Consider the following 17,969-nt stretch of genomic DNA (forward strand, 5'->3'; position numbering starts at 1 on the left):
GGAGCGTCCTTCTTTGAAATAGTCCAACAGGTTTGAGGTATTCTCAGCTTTGGATGTCAATGAGGACTTCAAGGTGGTTAGGCCGACTGGCTATGGTACAAGGAGCCATTCAAAAGGTGAGAAGTAAGAAGTCATATAATGGGAGTAGACAAAGGTCTAATGAGGGAAATTGATACTGTTTGCTACAGCAAATAGTGAGAGTCCAAACAGCTGTGTTCTCTGCCAGGGTTCAGGGCTTCTGCACTGGGCTGGAGAAGAACATGGAGTGGGAAGGGGAGAATCCAATAGTCCTGGTCTATGTCAGTACTGACATCATAGGCAGAACTAGGAAAGAGGTTTAGGTGAGGTAGTATGAGAAATTGGTTGCTAATTTAGAAAGCAGAAACTCAAAGGTAATAACCTCTGAATTACTACCTTAGCCATTAATAAATTGACATTGGATGAATAAGATTAAAGAAGTGATTATGCGGCTCAAATGAGTGGGTTCTGTTTCATGGAGCACTGGTATCAATACTGTGTAAATGGGATTTGTACTGTGAGGAATTCTAAACCTGAACTGTATTAGGGAGCAATTCTGGAACTGATTTGTGCCAGGGCAAATATTCAAAGAACCTGGAAGTTGTGCAGAATTTAACCATTAGGGTAGATTCCTGGATGTTCTAAAACCACAGGAACCATTACCTGTGATCACAAACGAGCTGGGCATTAAAAGAGTAAAATCTCATCCTGTTAAAAATTTACACTAAATGCAGTTATCTTCAATGGCTCTTCTCCCAAAGTACTGGAATGAAATTGTGGTAATGACTTGCTTGGGTCTGCTCAAAATATTTCCAGACAACTGGTGTTGCAAAGCAGAAGATTTCTAGTTTGGACAGGTTGCAGTATATCCATTTTCTGCCCTCTGAAGTTCACAGGTCATTTCTAACATTAAATTGCTTACTACAAATGGAGTGTCTGCTACTTTCCTTCTCTTCTTTTTATGTTTAATTGGATTTAAGGCATTTCCTTTCAATTTTCTTTTCTAAGGAAAATGTTTCAAATCTGAACCCAAAACATTTTCACTTTCCAGCTGAGTTAACAGTACATCTCCAGTGTTTTGTGTCATTGTTTCAGATTTCCAGATTTTACAGTTTGGTATTTTAATTTATGAAGAAGTGTTGACCTAACTGAAATAACAGTAGCATGATGAAAGTTCATTTTAGATATATGTTTTGATTTGGTACTATCTGATGGGTCCCATTGATGCATTTAGTGCTCTGTTTGCTGCTACTGTAACTGTTCATTAAGTAATTGCTTATTAGATTGAGATCTCAAAGTTATTTCCACTACGGCACTGCAGAACTGATGGCAATTGTGATAATCAATGATCATGGTAAATTGGTACTAAGAATTACACTAACCACCAATTTAAGGTTATCAGACAGGCTCACAATGTAGGCACTTAAACTTGTTGGAAGCTACATATATTCATACACAGAGTTCTGACCTCCACAGACAAAAGGAACGTGTCCAGATACTAGGCTTTTACTGAATTTCACAACCTAATGCAAATATTCAACATCACTCCTATTTGATCATAAGAGTTGAAGATCTGGGTCAAATTACTAATCTTACTTAATGGCCTGTGTATGGTTCTCTATTTTATGGTATACAGTGTTTTGTAATTGCTTTGACACATCAAGTGATGTTGTACTGATATAAATGAACTTTTTTTTGCAACAGTTTCCATTATATAAAATGTGATAATGCTTACATGTAATTCCTACTTACGTATAGTCGATGAAGGTGCAAACTATACAGGGTTTACTATTTTATGCCACTTAAGATATAAATAGGGGTATTTGAAATTTACAAATATTCTTGCTGGGTAAGAGTGGCACTTCCAGATTTTAAATTTTTTTGTTTTCTGCCTGCTGTGATACCTATCATTATCAAGTGTAATTTAGAAAATGAAAGTAAGCCAGTTTTATTATATAAATGTAATGGTCATGAATCAACATAAATCAATCCAACAAGCAGAGTTACAAATTTAACAAACTGATGTAACAAATAAGCTGAATTAACTTTTTAACATAATAGACAGACCTTTGTCATTACTTATGGACAAAAACATTTAATCAACTCCAGTTCAACAAATACTATAGTAGAGTGAATAAATGAACCATCTGTCAAAAAGACAACCCTTTTTTTTATCTGTAATGTGCTTATGCTACATTTTTAGCTTTATTCAGTTTGGAAGATCAAATACTTATTTTCCTTTTCTCTCAAGTCTGTAGGACCTTACTCCAAAAATGCCAGATTCTTTCTGCTCTTGATAGTTTTCATCAAAATTAATGTTACATTACCTAATGATATGAAACAACCAAACCCAACTGCATAAAAATCCAGGCTTTTCACATGAAAACATACCACTATCATTGATTCAATCAATCAATCTGTACACTTAATCTCCCATGTTTTTCCTGATATCTTTGTAACATTATTACTCATTCATCATTTTAGATAGCAAGTTTCTTTATTTCCCCTTTTGAAATGACTTGAATTACATTCAATTGGAAATTCACTTCAGCACTCCATTTATATAGTCAAACAGAAGTGAAATTTCAATCTTGGACCCATAGGCCTCCACATTTCTGGAAACAAAATCCTCTGTTTGTGCTTTTCTGTGTTTATATTTGTTTGGTTTGACTTCCTGAACTTGACACGTGGTGGGCTCAGAAAGACTGGTAGCTGATCAACAGAATGAGATTTGCAAGCATAAAAAAAACAGGATATTCCAATCTAGATATCAGATAAACAATTAGCAGCAGTACACAATGAGAAGCACTAGAGAGATGACCAGTGTAAAATCTTCAATGAGTAAAATCAATGGAGACAAAGAGCCCTATTTTCCCACTAGAGAACTGCCATGTTGAATCATCATGGATTCAAGGTTGTGAAACAAAATCCACAATTTTGACACTCTAACCTTGTTTAGATTTGACAGGCAAACTGAAGGGGCTAAATAAATGTCTGGTTTACAGTTCATTGATTAATACTTCAAGATCTGCAAGTGGAAGAGGAATCATAGGAAAAAAGGAGTTCAGAAGATTAGGTGGAGGATTAAACCAATTTGGTGGGAAGAGACAACACAAATGATTTGGAAGGACAGCTGTTGAGAAGAGGTATTAAAATGTAGTAAAGCGTTGCAATCTACAGAGCAACTCACTGTCAAAGTACTTCCTACCACAATAAGTTTGTGGGTGATAAGAATCTTTTTCACAAACAAATAAATGTTCTGGAGGGAAATACAGAGATGGTAGTGACTGCTTATCTACTGACAGAGTTCCAGTGGCAGTGATGGGTGGAGTGAAACTAACAAGTGGGAAAAGGCAAAATAAAACTGTGAATAGCCTCCAGCAAATGAAAGAAGTAAGAAAGGGGTCAAGCGAGGAGATTGGACTAGCCAAAATTGCTGTCTGTAAGGAGGCAAAGTCAACCAGGATAGAAACCGTGGATTTGTTCTTTCAGTAATTTAGGCCTACAGTCTGATAACATGGTTTCCTTTTTCTGAATGGTATTATAATCAATAAGGATCAGCACAACATTTAACGTTTGCTATCCTTCATCAAGCAAAAAAAAACAATGCACGCTCTCTGATTTCATTCACACACCTTCTGGTGCCAGGAGAGCAGCTGATGTCATGAGACTTCTCTGGAGCGTGATTGGTGGGTCTTATTGTCCTGTTACCTGTGGGGCTTGAGTTGGTGACGGGGAGCGTGCGGCACTGCCTGCAGCCACAAGAGGGCAGTATCATGGCTGCACCACTCGTTTCAATGAAAAAAAACTAACATCATGCGACTTTATTTTTTGTGTCTTATTTAAAATTTGTGCACAGTATTTGTTGTGTGCCCATTGTGTTGCCTGGATTCTCACTCGCTTTTCTTCAATTTCTGTGTTCACTCAATGTTGCCGCCTTCTCTGCGAGCGCAAATGCAGAGTTTGCAAACGACTCTTTCTAGTTTGGTTAGCGTCAGTCATAACAGGGATAGAAACAGAAGTCCCTCACAAAAGATATTTCGTAACAGATTATCTACAGTTTAACTCTGCAATGTAATTTCTTCACTATTATTTCCCGCTGTGTTCGAAAAATACAGCTAATTACCAAAACGTAATATACATTGTTAAAATCACACAACACCAGGTTATAGTCCAACAGGTGACTACCACCTGATGAAGGAGCGACGTTCTGAAAGCTAGTGCTTCCAATTAAACCTGTTGGACTATAACCTGGTGTTGTGTGATTTTTAACATTGTACACCCCAGTCCAACACCGGCATCTCCAAATCGTAATATACATCATACGTTACACCTTGTGTGTGAAAGTAAGAATATGTAAGATGGAACAATGCTTAATTATTAAAGTGATTAGTTGTGTTTAGTAATGTCCACACGCTTAGTTGTTGAATTGGATTGTATCAGTTTATTCATTTCATTCAACATGAGGCGTTGCATTCAATCGTAAATCAAAGAAACCCCATTTGATAGATTTGGTACAAAATCGGCAGAATCTTAAAATCTAAAATAAAAATATGAAATGCTGGAAATAACAGGTGTATCAGCATCTATGAAAATTAAAAGAGTTAACGTTTTCAGGTTTGTCTTCCGTCTCTCTGAATGTTGTCTAGGCTGGGCTTTGCTTGTATTTTCTCAGAGTTTTGCCATCCCCACTCCCCGCCCTCTGAGCTTACTTCCCAACAAATTCTGGCTTGGTGAAAGAGATGCCTCAGCTATTTCATGATAAACTGTAGTAACATCCCGTAAACGACGGACATGTTGCTCATCCGCCTCAAACTATAATGAACAATAATTCTAAAAGCTTAACAATTTCCCCCAATGCGAAGCGGGAAATACAAACCCAGCAACTTCTGCTCAAAGGATATGGTTGCCGAACGTACTCTGGCTCTGTTCATCTCCAGGAGAATCTAGGCCATCGGAAATACGCCTGATATTTATCTGAATCACTCTTAAACGGCCGGATCCTTTACCATCAACATTCCCACCCCCGAATGTGGACACCAATATGCAGACACTACAAATAAGCATACGCACAACTTAATGCAATCTGAAAGAGTGAATAGAAAATGTTGGAATGTGGCAAACCAAACAACATCTGAATGCCGAATACAAGCTCGTGTTTGGGCTGTGACTGTTTATAAGATCAATTCTGATGTAAAGGTCCCACCCAAGTCTTTACCCTTTCTCAAATGCTGACCGACCTGTCGTGTATGTCCCTCGAATTCTGTTTTGGTTGCAACCTGACGATATTTACTGGGCACTCGTCCAACTTCAAGAAGTGTGCCCTGCCCTATTAATCATTTCATACCTAAGAAGACTTTTGGAAACATTTATGTGGTTACTCATTAACCCTCCCTCCGCTGACTGCGCAGTTAAAGTAAATAATGTCATGCTGCAATTTTAACAGTTGTGCCATCCGCCAGGATTGACTTTTCGGGTTAGGAGAGGAACACGCCAAGTTATATGAGTAAGTTCAGCAATGGTCAGAGATGGTGTTTTAGCAATTCTGACTCCTGATTGTTGGAGACTAGGAACATAAACCCTGCATGTACACGCTGTCAAAATATTCCCGTCCCATTTCCAAGATTTAGAGTATCTTGTAACTATTTCACTTATTGAATTTTAGACACTCTTCTCGTGTCTTCTGAAGACCAGGTAAACAATTAATGCCCAGAGAAGGACCTTCCTGTCCAATGATGGGCTACAGTTTTGTTCACAGCTTCGGACAATGAACCTGGGTAGAAGGTTCATGAGAAGTTGGAAAGAGGGCTAAACGGGACAGGTCCCACAACTGCCGTCCACCTGAGAGTGCAGAGTTAACCAATGAGGAAAATAGCCATTTACCCAGAAATCAGTTCAAAAGATGATCTATTGGGTGGATCAAGTGCAGATATATTGGAGTCAATCAAAGACCAGGAATGTAAAGCTGATTGTGACTGAAGTCAGATGCGGATAAAGGTGAGTCTGTCAGTTCTTGGCAAGGCCTCTCCTTTTGGGGATTTCCGAAATGCGTGTTGGGAAGTTGGTGTAACTTAAATCTGATGGCAGATCAGTTAAACTGGTCAGCTCAGGAGCACTCACAATGCGGTATTGTGCTTGTGCCTTGGATTTAGAATAATGTGAGAAGATTAGCACGGCGGCCCACCGACCTCCACGATGTGAGCTGAATTCAGCAAAACGTTCGCCTTTCATTCGGACACAGTTCGCTGGTGACTGACGGCCATTGGCAAAAGCCCATCTCTCCTGTTCGTGAACACCTTGGAGTATTTGCATTATTGTATTCAACATACACCTGGCTACTCTTCACGATTTGTGACTTTAAAATTTCACGTATATATATGTAATTCTTTAAAAAAAAAGTTGTTTACATAGTCACTAACGCAGTTCGGTTCTGCACAGTAGCATATCAAGGAACAGACATTGGAGTTTCACTGAACCCAACAGCACGCCAAAGACCACATTTACATGTATTTGGCGTATGTAGGTGCTTGATAGCAGAAGGACCTTAGACAGTGGTCTTTCTCCACTGTGCCTTGGCGGTAGGTGCCCTCAGCAAATAATCCTGGATCTTGGAATATACCAGTCTGCAACACCAGGTCAAGATCAACTCCTTGCTCTGGAAGACCAACAAGTTTTGAGCAGACCAAAGAGCATCTTTCACCCAGCTGATGGTCCTCCAGGTACAATCACTGTTTGTCTGGGTGTGAGTGCAGGGAAACAGGCCTGGAGTGCAGAGTCCTGCCTGACAGGGAGCTGGTCGGGATCAACCTCAACACAAACCCACTGCATCTTTCCCCAGGCTTCCTCTGCAAAGGCACATTCCAGAAGGAGATGGGTGATAGTCTTTACCTCCCTGTGGATGCTTAGAGGGCAACATGCCATGGTGCAGAGTCAGGGCATACATGAAGGATCTCAGAGGCAGTGCCCTTCTCCCTATCAACCAAGCGATATCTTGGAGCTTGTTGGAAAGTTCCGCATGAGGCACGCTGCCAAGTGACTTTGACAATCTGCTCAGGGAACAACCAGACAGGTCCAGTCTTCTTTCCCCACAGTGTCTCAATGGGGCTACGTGCTGACCACTTTGTGATGGACTTGTCAGTTATTTTCCTTTGCAAATTTCTCCGTGGAGCACAGGTAACATGGAACAGTCCAACTGTTTGGAGCGTTCCGCAGCAGCGAGGCCAGTCCCATGCTTCACCACACCAGGGACAGGTAGAACCTCAGTAGGGAGTGACACTTGGTGTTTGCAAAGTGAGGGAGAAAGGCTCTTTCCACAAACCCCAGCAGCCAGTAACGACGCTCAATCAGTTGAAACTTTTCATTGTGTTTTGTCATATTATTCACTTTAAAACTGAATTGACAAATCATAAATCAACCCTAGTTACTCTTTAGTATGCGTTGTAAATAGATCTAAAATACGAACTGTTTCACATATTAAAGCAAAAAAACTGACATCTTAGTTAAAATTATTCGGGGAGAAACCTAAACATATCTGAATCAACCAATAGACATCAAAGCAATAGAGGGTTTACGGGAAATCATTAGTTACTCATGGATGCCCGTGAAAGAGAGTATTTAAAGCCTTCTTCCTATCTTTATTTGGCGTGTGTGAGACACTCAGCGACTGTGTCCGGGCCAGGAGCTCGACAGGATGTGTCCGCTTAACGCTATTCATTTCTGAACAGAGAGTAGATCCCACTTAAAACCTGGAATAAACTGCATTATCCTCAAACCATCCCAACTTTGCTGAAACACTTTCAACTTGACCTGCGCTATTGTTTACCGGATGAGTCCCAGAGAATTTCGGATGTGCTAATTATCGATAATCTTGATGAGGTTGTTCACCAGCTGAAAGAGCATGTCAACTAACCCCGCGGGTTATAGGTAGGCGATGGAGTTAGACATTTCACATCAGCGCTGAGAACGTGCGGGTAAGTGACAACATCTGGGGAGCGATCTGCCAAAATCTGACAGGTTCATAACAACCTCAACTGGAAGTAATGACCATGAAGATGGACTGTTGTTTATAAAGGTTTGTACTGTCCCAGCCCCCCCCGCCAAAAGAAAGGTTGACACGGATCAAAGTGACTGTCCAACTAATGCTGATACCTGGATCCTATCGGGATCGTGCTGCTGTACAGAAATGACACTTCAAGAAGCGACTGAACGTGAGAGTTAAACACGAAATGCTTTCTCGCAGTCCAGCCACAAAATAACTATCTCCTGCCCCTCAAGTTAACGCCTGCTATTAAAACTCCACACTCTCGGTTTAAAGTGCTGTGTGTAAGAGCTGTACCTCGTGGCAATCGGTTGGGACCACGTTAACCATTTATAAAGTCACAATCTGAGATGTCGTTGGCTTTTGGAAGTCTGATTTGATTTTGAGGCAGGGAAGCAGTTTGATTGGTCAGACCGAAGCTCTGCCCTGAGCTGGGACACATAACACCGTGCGTCTGCAGTCAGAGAGGAACAGAACAGGCGAGTCCGAAACCGGCAGACGGCACTAGCAAACAGCCAGCGATCAGAGGCATCACAGTGAGCCGAGCTCCGTGTGCACACACACACACACACACATCCCAGGAGCTGAGAGAACTACCCTCAATATATTCCAGCAGCCGCTCAGAAAAACGCCAACCTCAAAAAAAAAACAAGTCTAGGACGTTTTCCCTGAGCATTATTTTCTTCCTTTTCCGAGGGCAATCAATTCCTACTTTTTGCTGCGTTTCTCTACTCCTTCCCTTCTGAAAAAAAAAGAGGATGGGCAAATTTCACACGCTGGTGTTTGTGTGTGTCGGATGGAGCTGTTTAACCGCGGGCTTTTCGGATCTGCTGAAGGATCATTTCCGCGGACTTAGGAGAATTCCTGCCTTGGGAGAGAAGGGAAGCCCCGGCTCCACAGAAGCAGACCAGAGTCAGGACACGCTGTCCGAGCACATGCTGCTGCTTTATGACAAGTACAACAAAGCAGGCGACCGCTTCAAGGATGGTCATACAGTCCGCAGTTACAAAGCTACACTGGGTGAGTATATCAGGGTGGGATGTGATGTGGTTCTAACTTTAGAGGTTGGGGGTGATGGTTGGATGGTGCTGAGCGTGATTTAGCATGCCTCTGATTTTATAGGGTAGCCTTGCAGCCTACAGATCGCCGGAGATTTTTTAACCGGCCTGTTTATTACTCGGGAATTCCAAACAGTGGTCCTAACCTTTATTGTGCAGAGGGATATGTTGGTGTACCTTTGCTGTCTTCAGTATTCACTCTGTAAATAACTGGGATCTCTCTTCATGCAACTAAAAATCCAGTCTTAATGCAATAACAATTCCGCTGTCCATTAGGACTGTCGAACATATAAAAGGCAACATTCCCGTCTAACCAGTTGTAACTTCAACCCTGCTACTGTCGCTGTTCATCTGCGCATCTTTCCTCGAGTCACTGTACCGATTAAACTACTCTCTGGACCCGGACAAGTTGTTTCCTGTAATCAACTACAAAACATTTTTAAAATACATATCAAGCAATGGTGTTTCCAAACCATTATTCCCAGCAGCCAGTTTAGATGATGAGACCACAATAGACTAAAACAAATCTGCAAACTTCACCGTAATCTTCTAGTTTTTTTTATTTGGTTCTCTCATGTTCTCCAAAAGGCGATTTTCATTTTGAGCTCAGATTCAGTGAGCTGTGACAGCACTTCAATCAAATGCTGTGGGATGGATATTCATCGCAGAGCCTGGTCCTTGCCTCATAGTCCTTGATGTTCTCTCTTGAACCGTTTTCTCTTTTTCTCATCCGTTTTCTTGACCGGTTTTGTTTGATCATTTCTGGCCCTCCAACCTCGAAGGCACGCCCAGCAAGTAAGTTCCAAATTTGCCCACAGCCAGGGGGAAATCCGTGCTCTCCTGTTATTCTGAAACATACTTTAGCCATCTGATCAACTGACTTTACCTCTCTCCTCCACCCACCGCCCATCAAATTACTCTTAATAGGTGAGGAAGGGTAAATAAGTCCCTTTTTTTTAGGTCATTCATCAGATGTAGGCATGGCTGCTTGGAGCAGCATTGATTGCACATCCCTCAGTGTCTTTGACGTGGTGCTGAGCTGCCTTCTTGAACCATTGCAGTCCATGGGCTAATACCATCAGGGAGGCAACACCAGGAGCTTGACCCAGTGAAGCTGCATGAGCGATACTAAACTTCAACGTCAGGGTGGTGACCGGCTTGGAGGGGAATTTCCAGGTGACGGTGTTCCCATGTATCTTGTCTTCCTGGAGTGTTACTAACCCTTTGACTATAGGACGATCTGTACCCTGAGCAAAACTGTACCTTCCCAGTATTAATATCAGTAGTTGTAATGACTGCGTCACACTTACTGCACAAGTCTTGTCCCCTCACGAGGCGGATAATTTAAAATTGCAGCAAAAAAAAAGGTGACAGAGACGAGAACTCTCTTAGTGTGCATTCTTAATAGCATGGTCTGTCTCAGGCATATTCACAACATTTTCTTTTTAAATTTTGTCATTCAAAGAAAATGTGGCATGGTTTTAAACCCTGGATTGAGTTCTAAATCTTCACTTACGGACTTTATGATGTCACCCAAGATGTTTTATTTAAATTGAAATGATGGGATGTTTGGAAGAAAATTATAGTTATAAAACTGTAATCCAATAAATGGTTTCCATGCTATCATAAACCATGAGAGCAAAGCTCATGCAGTTTATACATATTTGAATCCTAGCATTAGATTAAAGTCTTGAAATTACACCAAACCTTGTGAAGGAAAGAGGAATGTATAATTTGGGATGTTATATGCAACTGTCAGAATACCTACCTTTCTGACTCACCTTAGCCCTCCAGCTTGGTTCCCAACAACTGAAGTTAAACAAAAGTTAGTAAGGGCATTGTGTTTTAGTCTACTTTAGAAGAATTTAATGTATGTGATAAATACTGTATTCAAATTAAATTGTGTGATCATGTGATTTGGTTATCAATTATACTGGTATGAACTGCAAGAGCATATTGATGTTGTTGAATCTTTGCAAAAAAAAATCCATGTATATAAGATCAGAACACACAAGGCCGGAAAACATTCTTACAATCTAGGAGAAAATTACCGCAGTACTGAAATAAAAATGCTGGAAAACACAATGGGTCAGGCAGCAACTCTGCTGAAGAGTCATCTAGACTCGAAATGTTAGCTTGCTCTCTCTCTATGGATGCTGCCTGACCTGCTGTGATTTCCAGTATTTTTTTTTGTTTTCATTATTACAATCTACCTACCTGATCTCAAAGGCTAAAGACCACTTGGATTGTTCTGTGATTTGAACAGTAATGTGTCAGTTTTGCCATACAATTGGTTAACTCATACTGCACAACTATTCAACCCAAGGAGTAAATAATAAACTTTTTTAAAAAAACTTCATTCATGGGATGAGAGTGTCACTGGTTAGGCCAGCATTAATTGCCCAGAAGGCAGTTAAATGTCAGCTACATTGCTGTAAGTTTGGAATCACACATGGCAGTTTCCTTCCCAAAAAGACATTAGTGAACCATTGCACAGGCATTGTTTAGAACTGTAAAGTGTCAGGAATTGGATGGTACATTGGCATTACAATCTTACAGTTGGGTTAGCGTTATGATTAGAGTTGTGATAAAGTGGTTTATTAAATTGAAGCTATTAACTTGAAAGGAAATAAAGAGAACCATTTATTTGACAAAAGTTTTGTCTATATCTGCTTCTGGATACATGAGATTGTTTTTGATTTAGGGAGATATGTGGATAACTCAATGTACTTGATGGTCTAAGGAGATGGAGAGACAACAGCACTTTGAATGCAGCCTTTTTATTTTATTCTGCCATTGTCATGTACATTTAAATTGATGAACCCATGGCCTGTGCATTGAGCACAAGAATAGCCAATGCTTTGTAAAGGTGGTTTATGATTGTCTGGTTAGGGTACTCTGTTACTCACATGCTGCTGCCACTTTAAGACAATAACATTTTGACAGTCTTTTTATATTACTTATTAAATCTAAGAATTTTAAATGGCAAGGAATCTAAATTTTCTGACAACAATAAAAAATTATAATTTGTTTTGTGTTGCCATTCTCCCAAGAATGCATAAATTCAACAATTTCAACTTGTCATCATTTTGTCATTTAATCTTTAATTTTAATTAAAAACAGAAAGTCCATTTGGACTTGGATATTGCTAAAATAATATGCAACATCAATACAAATCACATCTTTTGCTTTTGAGAAAATCAATCTCCAAGTTCTTATGATTGTTGAATGTTTTTTTCTTTTATGATGCTTACAAAGATCAAAATCATTTGGACCTCTTTAGAATAGTGAGGCTATAAGACCATAAATCATATTCTATATCATTTGACCATCTTTTGCAATTTAAATTTTTCTACTGCTTCAACTTTAACCATTACTTGAAGGTGGACTTTAGTTCGGTGCACCAATTAGTCACTTTATGTCATGCAATCATTTGATATCTGAACATCAAATTGTTTTGCAACAGTTTTTCTTGGAAAGTAACCTCTCTCGACCCAGAATATCACAATATTTCTTTATTGAACATCCTTCATATTTAGATTGCTTCTAAACTACAAACACTGAAATGCCCAGAAGTTAGGAATTCCCCCCTATTTTGTAAAACTTTGCTAACATCATTTATAGTGAATTGCACTTTTTTTTGGGAAGGTTAATATTTAATAGGGATAGGTTGTATTTAATAGGGAAAGAGCTCCCTCTGTCATCAATTTTGATCTGTGTGTAAATCAACTGGTTTCACACAATGTTGATCTCAAAATATGATACTTACTCTGTTGTGTTTCCAGTGGCAGAACTTAGAGAATGTTGTCTATAATTAAACATGTAATTGATGTAGAAGGAATAACTGGACACAGCATTATCAGAAATAGAAGAAGGAGTTAAGACTCACATTCAACAAGAATTTATATAACTCTGAGGTGCACGCCAATGAGCTTCACTCTACTTGGGTGTAACTATGTTTACACTTCTCACATTGCCTGAGAGATATGGAGATGAAGACATTATAAAACCCAAGTTAAATTGTAATTACATTTAAAATATGAAGGATGATAAATAGTGTACAGTGAATCATGAGATAGTAATTCAATGGTCGATGTTTAACCAGGCCTATGGGTGACATGGTAACAGGTGGTGGAAGTGGCAGTAAAATGCCAGTGAACCCAATAAGGATGGCACCCCACAGCAGATCTAACTCTGGCTATTTTCCTAACAATACTCAGTTAATTCGCACAATTAAAATAAAACTGATGATCATTTTCTCATGATGGGCAAAGTGATTCCCATTTCTTATTGGGAGGCCAGCAAATTCATGAAAGCAGCCTCCCAGGAGATTCCCAGGGTGTGATATTGGTTTCTAGAAGCTCTGTGCCAGAAGGAAAAACTGGTAAAATGGGAGAATGAGACATACTGGTCCAACTTGTATTAAATACATCAAAATGGAGGTTCAGTGTGGTTATTTCCAAGTATCATTTGTTTTGATCATTGGATTTCCCTATGGGGTAGGTTAGACCCTCCCTACCATTCATTCAGGTCTGTCTGCCTGACTGCAGTACGGCATCAGATTTTTCACCTTCACTTAAACGATGGATCAAAGTGGAGGCACTCTCTCAGTCCCCTTGCAGATTGAGCAGTGGCCATTTTTCTTGATGGTTTTGCGGAGGCTGCAGAACCACTGGCACTCTGATTGGATTGGTGGCATGGAGAGCAAGCCTGATTGTGTCCTCTTAAATCAGTCACCACGGTGCCACTGCTGACCGTGCAACCTTGAGACTCATGTTGGTTTCGATGTCAGCTATCCTACTTTGTGCTGGAAAACTTCTCACCAATAATTCAGGGCAAACTGTGTGTAACTGAGTAAACAGCATCTGAACCTTTACAGTGAACAAACTACCTCATGATCAGCCATTTATCATCCTATAAATGAGGAAAAGTGAAGTTGTTCTTCCCTTACTCAAATACAGCTTGAGGAAGAAGAATGTATACATTGTGAGAAGAAAGGAGAGTAAATTTAGGATGAAGAGAGAGAAAACGGTAAAGAAAAGTATTGGCACACATTAAATGTTTTGTGTTTAATGGATTGAATTGTTTGTTTCAGCGCTATGACAGTATGCTTCAATGCACGTTTTATTGTATATTAAAAGTTGTTGCTAATCTACACAACTGTGATTAAAGCATTTTCCCCAAATAGCCAAGAACTAAGCCAAACTTTTACCCTATTCTGGAAAAAAAACATAAGATCTATTTTAACATGCTGTATAATTTCAAACCTGTATTAAAATTTCTCATTTTACTTCTGTTAGTGGAACTCTTTCCCAGATAGTTCACCTAGAAATTTGTGTCTTGTAAGCAGAAGTTCAAACAGGGATACCTACCAAAGGTCGAACTAGGATTGCATCGTCATGCATTTTGACATAAGATGTCTCTGATTTATTGTTGGTACCCCAATAAATTCCAGCATTTCTACTCCAGGAAGTAAATTACACAACACGCATTATGAATACTATTTTCCTGATATGCAACCATGCTAGGTGAAAATAAGACACATTGAATTTGTCCTCTAGCTGGCTTTGACCTATAATATGCCTTACAATTCCCCATATTGAGAATGCAGTTAGAAATAATACACCTCATATTTCATGACCAGAAATAACATAAACGAAATTGTTGCCATCAATGATATATTCTCTGGTACCCATATCTTAAATTGAAAAAAAAAACCTTTAAGATAAAATCTTGATTACACCTTCTTATTAGGAAAAGGTGATTAACTAGAAATGGTATTTTAGGTCTTTCCTATAGCACTATTAAAGCAAATTTGAATAATCTTTGGCATTAGGTAAACTATTTTCTCAAGTAAAGATTATCTCAACTATACTATAAAGATGAGAGCTGATCTCACTTGTACCAAAGGTGTATATGAAATTAATTTATCAATTCTTTTGCTATATGAAGTCTAGTTAATTCAAAATTTAATTCTGTACAGTTCATCATTGTGCATGTATAGGACAATGCATCAGAAACCTGAATCCAATAGTTTAGATATATTTTGTGCATTATGTTTGGGGTAGATAAAATGGACAGTGTTTGTTGGAGATCAATTGTGTCAGTCCCAGAATATCTCTGTAGATATTCCATAGTCATGTGCTAGACACAAGACCTAGCGATAACCATCATCAAACAGAGAAAATCTAACCATCTCCTCTTTTTGTACAATGACATTACCATTGCTATGATATCACTCACTACTACCATCTTGGGGGTTACCACTGATTAAATACTGTGGCTGCAAGTACAGGTTGGAGCATGGGAGTTTAGCAGAAACTAACTCTGCCTTCCTGATTTCTCAAAGCATGTCTGCCATCTACAAGATACAAATCAGGCTTCTGTGGGAATACTTGATTATTGCAGTTCCAACAATGAACAAAATCTCAACATCATCCAAGACAAAGTAGCTAACCTTAACTGGAACCCTAGCAACCACCTTAAATATTAATTCCCAACAATAGCAACACAGAGTGACAGATATCCTTATCTATAATATGCAGTTACTAAAGTTCCTTTGCCATCTTCCAAACCTCTGATCCCCAAGGATAAGGGCAACAGCTTCATTGAAACACCATTGCCTACAAGTCCCATTCTATGCCATACACTATTCTGAAGTAGACACTCATCAATATGCTTTCATTGATCCAGGGTCAAAGTCCCAGCTCACACTCCCAACCATCATGTAGTGGGTATACCTATAGCACAAGCATTCAAAACAGTTTAAAATGTGACCCATTACAACCTTCTCAAGGGCAACTAAGGATAGGCAATAAATATTGGCCTAACCAGCGATGGTCACGCAGGCATGAACAAATATAAAAAGGGGTGTAAACTATGAGAAGCACAATGTAAAACTTCAAAAGGACAAATAAATCAGTCAAGTGGGTGGATGAAGTTCAATGTGGGGAAAAGGGAGAGATGTATTTTGATGGGAAGAACATGGAGAGCCAGTATAAAATAAAAGGGGATGAAAAGGGCTGCTGAAGCAGAGGCATCTGGGTGGATGTATGCACAAGTAATTGAAGGTGGCTGGACAGGTTGAGGAGTTTATAATAAAGCCTAGAATACTCTATTCTTGATGAAGGGTAGAGAAAGCAAGAGCGAGATACTTATCTCGAGATTATGCAAAGCATTAACCAGCAGAGAGTGAGAAACTCAGTAGGTCTGGCAGCATCGATCGAGATACAAACAGAGTTGATGTTACAAGACAGGTATGACTTTTCTTCAGGACCTCAAGAAAGAATGTGAACATGTTGGAAAGATTGCGGAATGTGAACCTGTTGGTGAGAGTGAGGAACGTGAACATGTTGGAGAGAGCACGGAATGTGAATATGTTGGAGAGAGCACGGAATGTGAATATGTTGGAGAGAGTGCGGAATGTGAACGTGTTGGAGAGAGTGCGGAATGTGAACACGTTGGAGAGAGTGTGGAATGTGAACATGTTGGAGAGAGCGTGGAATGTGAACATGTTGGAGAGAGTGTGGAATGTGAACATGTTGGAGTGAGCGCGGAATGTGAACCTGCTGGAGAGGATGTGGAATGTGAACAAGTTGGAGAGAGCGCAGAATATGAACATATTGGAGGGGGTGCAGAATGTGAACATGTTGGAGAGAGTGTGGAATGTGAACATATTGGAGAGAGCGCAGAATGTGAACATGGACAGAGCACTGAATGCGAATATGTTGGAGAGAGTGTGGAACGTGAACATGTTGGACAGAGTGCAGAATGTGCAGATGATGGAGGGAGCACTGAATGTGACCACGGTGGTGAGTCTGCAGAATGAGAACATGTCGGAGAGTGCGAGGAATGTGAACACGTTGGAGTGAGTGCGGAATGTGAACATGTTGGAGAGATTGTGGAATGTGAACATGTTGGAGAGAGCAATGAATGTGAATATGTTGGAGAGAGCACGGAATGTGAATATGTTGGAGAGAGTGTGGAATGTGAAAGTGTTGGAGAGAGTGCAGAATGTGAACATGTTGGAGAGAGTGCAGAATGTGAACATGTTGGAGAGAGCGAGGAATGTGAACAAGTTGGAATGAGTGCAGAATGTGAACATATTGGAGAGAGCGCAGAATGTGAACATGTTGGAGAGAGTGGAGAATGTGAACATGTTCAGAGATAGTGTGGATTGTGAACACGTTGGAGAGATTGTGGAATATGAGAATGTAGAAGAGAGTGTGGAAGGTGAACTTGTTGGAGAGAGTGGGAATGTGAACATGTTGGAGAGATTGTGGAATGTCAGCATGTTGGAGAGATTGCAGAATGTGAACGTGTTGGAGTGACTGTGGAATGTGCACACATTGGAGAGTGTGCAGACTGTGAAAAGTTTGGGGAGAGTGCAGAATGTAAACATTTTGGAGAGTGTGAGAAATATGAACATGTTGGAGAGAGTGCAGAATGCGAACATGTTGGAGAGACTGTGGAACATGAACATGTTGCAGGGAGTGCAGAATGTGAACATGTTGGAGAGAGTGTGGAAAGTGAGAATGTTGGAGAGAGTGTGGGATGTGAGTATGTTGGAGAGAGCGTGGAATGTGAACATATTGGAGAGAGTACAGAATGTGAATATTTTGGGAGAGTGTGGAATGTGAGAACATTGGAGAGAGTGTGGAATGTGAGGATTTTGGAGAGAGTGTGGAACATGAACATGTTGGAGAGATTGTGGAATGTGAGAATGTTGAAGAGAGTGTGGAACATGAACATGTTGGAGAGACTGGGAATTTGAACATGTTGGAGAGAATGTGGACTGTGAACATCTTGGGAGATTGTGGAATGTCAGCATGTTGGATAGAGTACAGAATGTGGAC

At 40.0% G+C, this 17,969-nt stretch overlaps 1 protein-coding gene across 1 annotated transcript in view; it reads left to right on the forward strand.

The window, feature by feature from the left end:
- Positions 1 to 8,541: 8,541 nt before the first annotated feature.
- Positions 8,542 to 17,969, forward strand: part of bmp3 (bone morphogenetic protein 3) — a 53,004-nt gene continuing 43,576 nt past the window's right edge. The window contains exon 1 of the mRNA XM_072593808.1: positions 8,542 to 9,076. Within this exon, the coding sequence (XP_072449909.1) occupies positions 8,815 to 9,076 (262 nt within the window). The 5' untranslated portion in view covers positions 8,542 to 8,814. The remainder of the gene's footprint in view (positions 9,077 to 17,969) is intronic.

This window comes from Chiloscyllium punctatum, chromosome 1 (assembly GCF_047496795.1).
Source record: "Chiloscyllium punctatum isolate Juve2018m chromosome 1, sChiPun1.3, whole genome shotgun sequence".
Classification (NCBI taxonomy): Eukaryota; Metazoa; Chordata; class Chondrichthyes; order Orectolobiformes; family Hemiscylliidae; genus Chiloscyllium; species Chiloscyllium punctatum.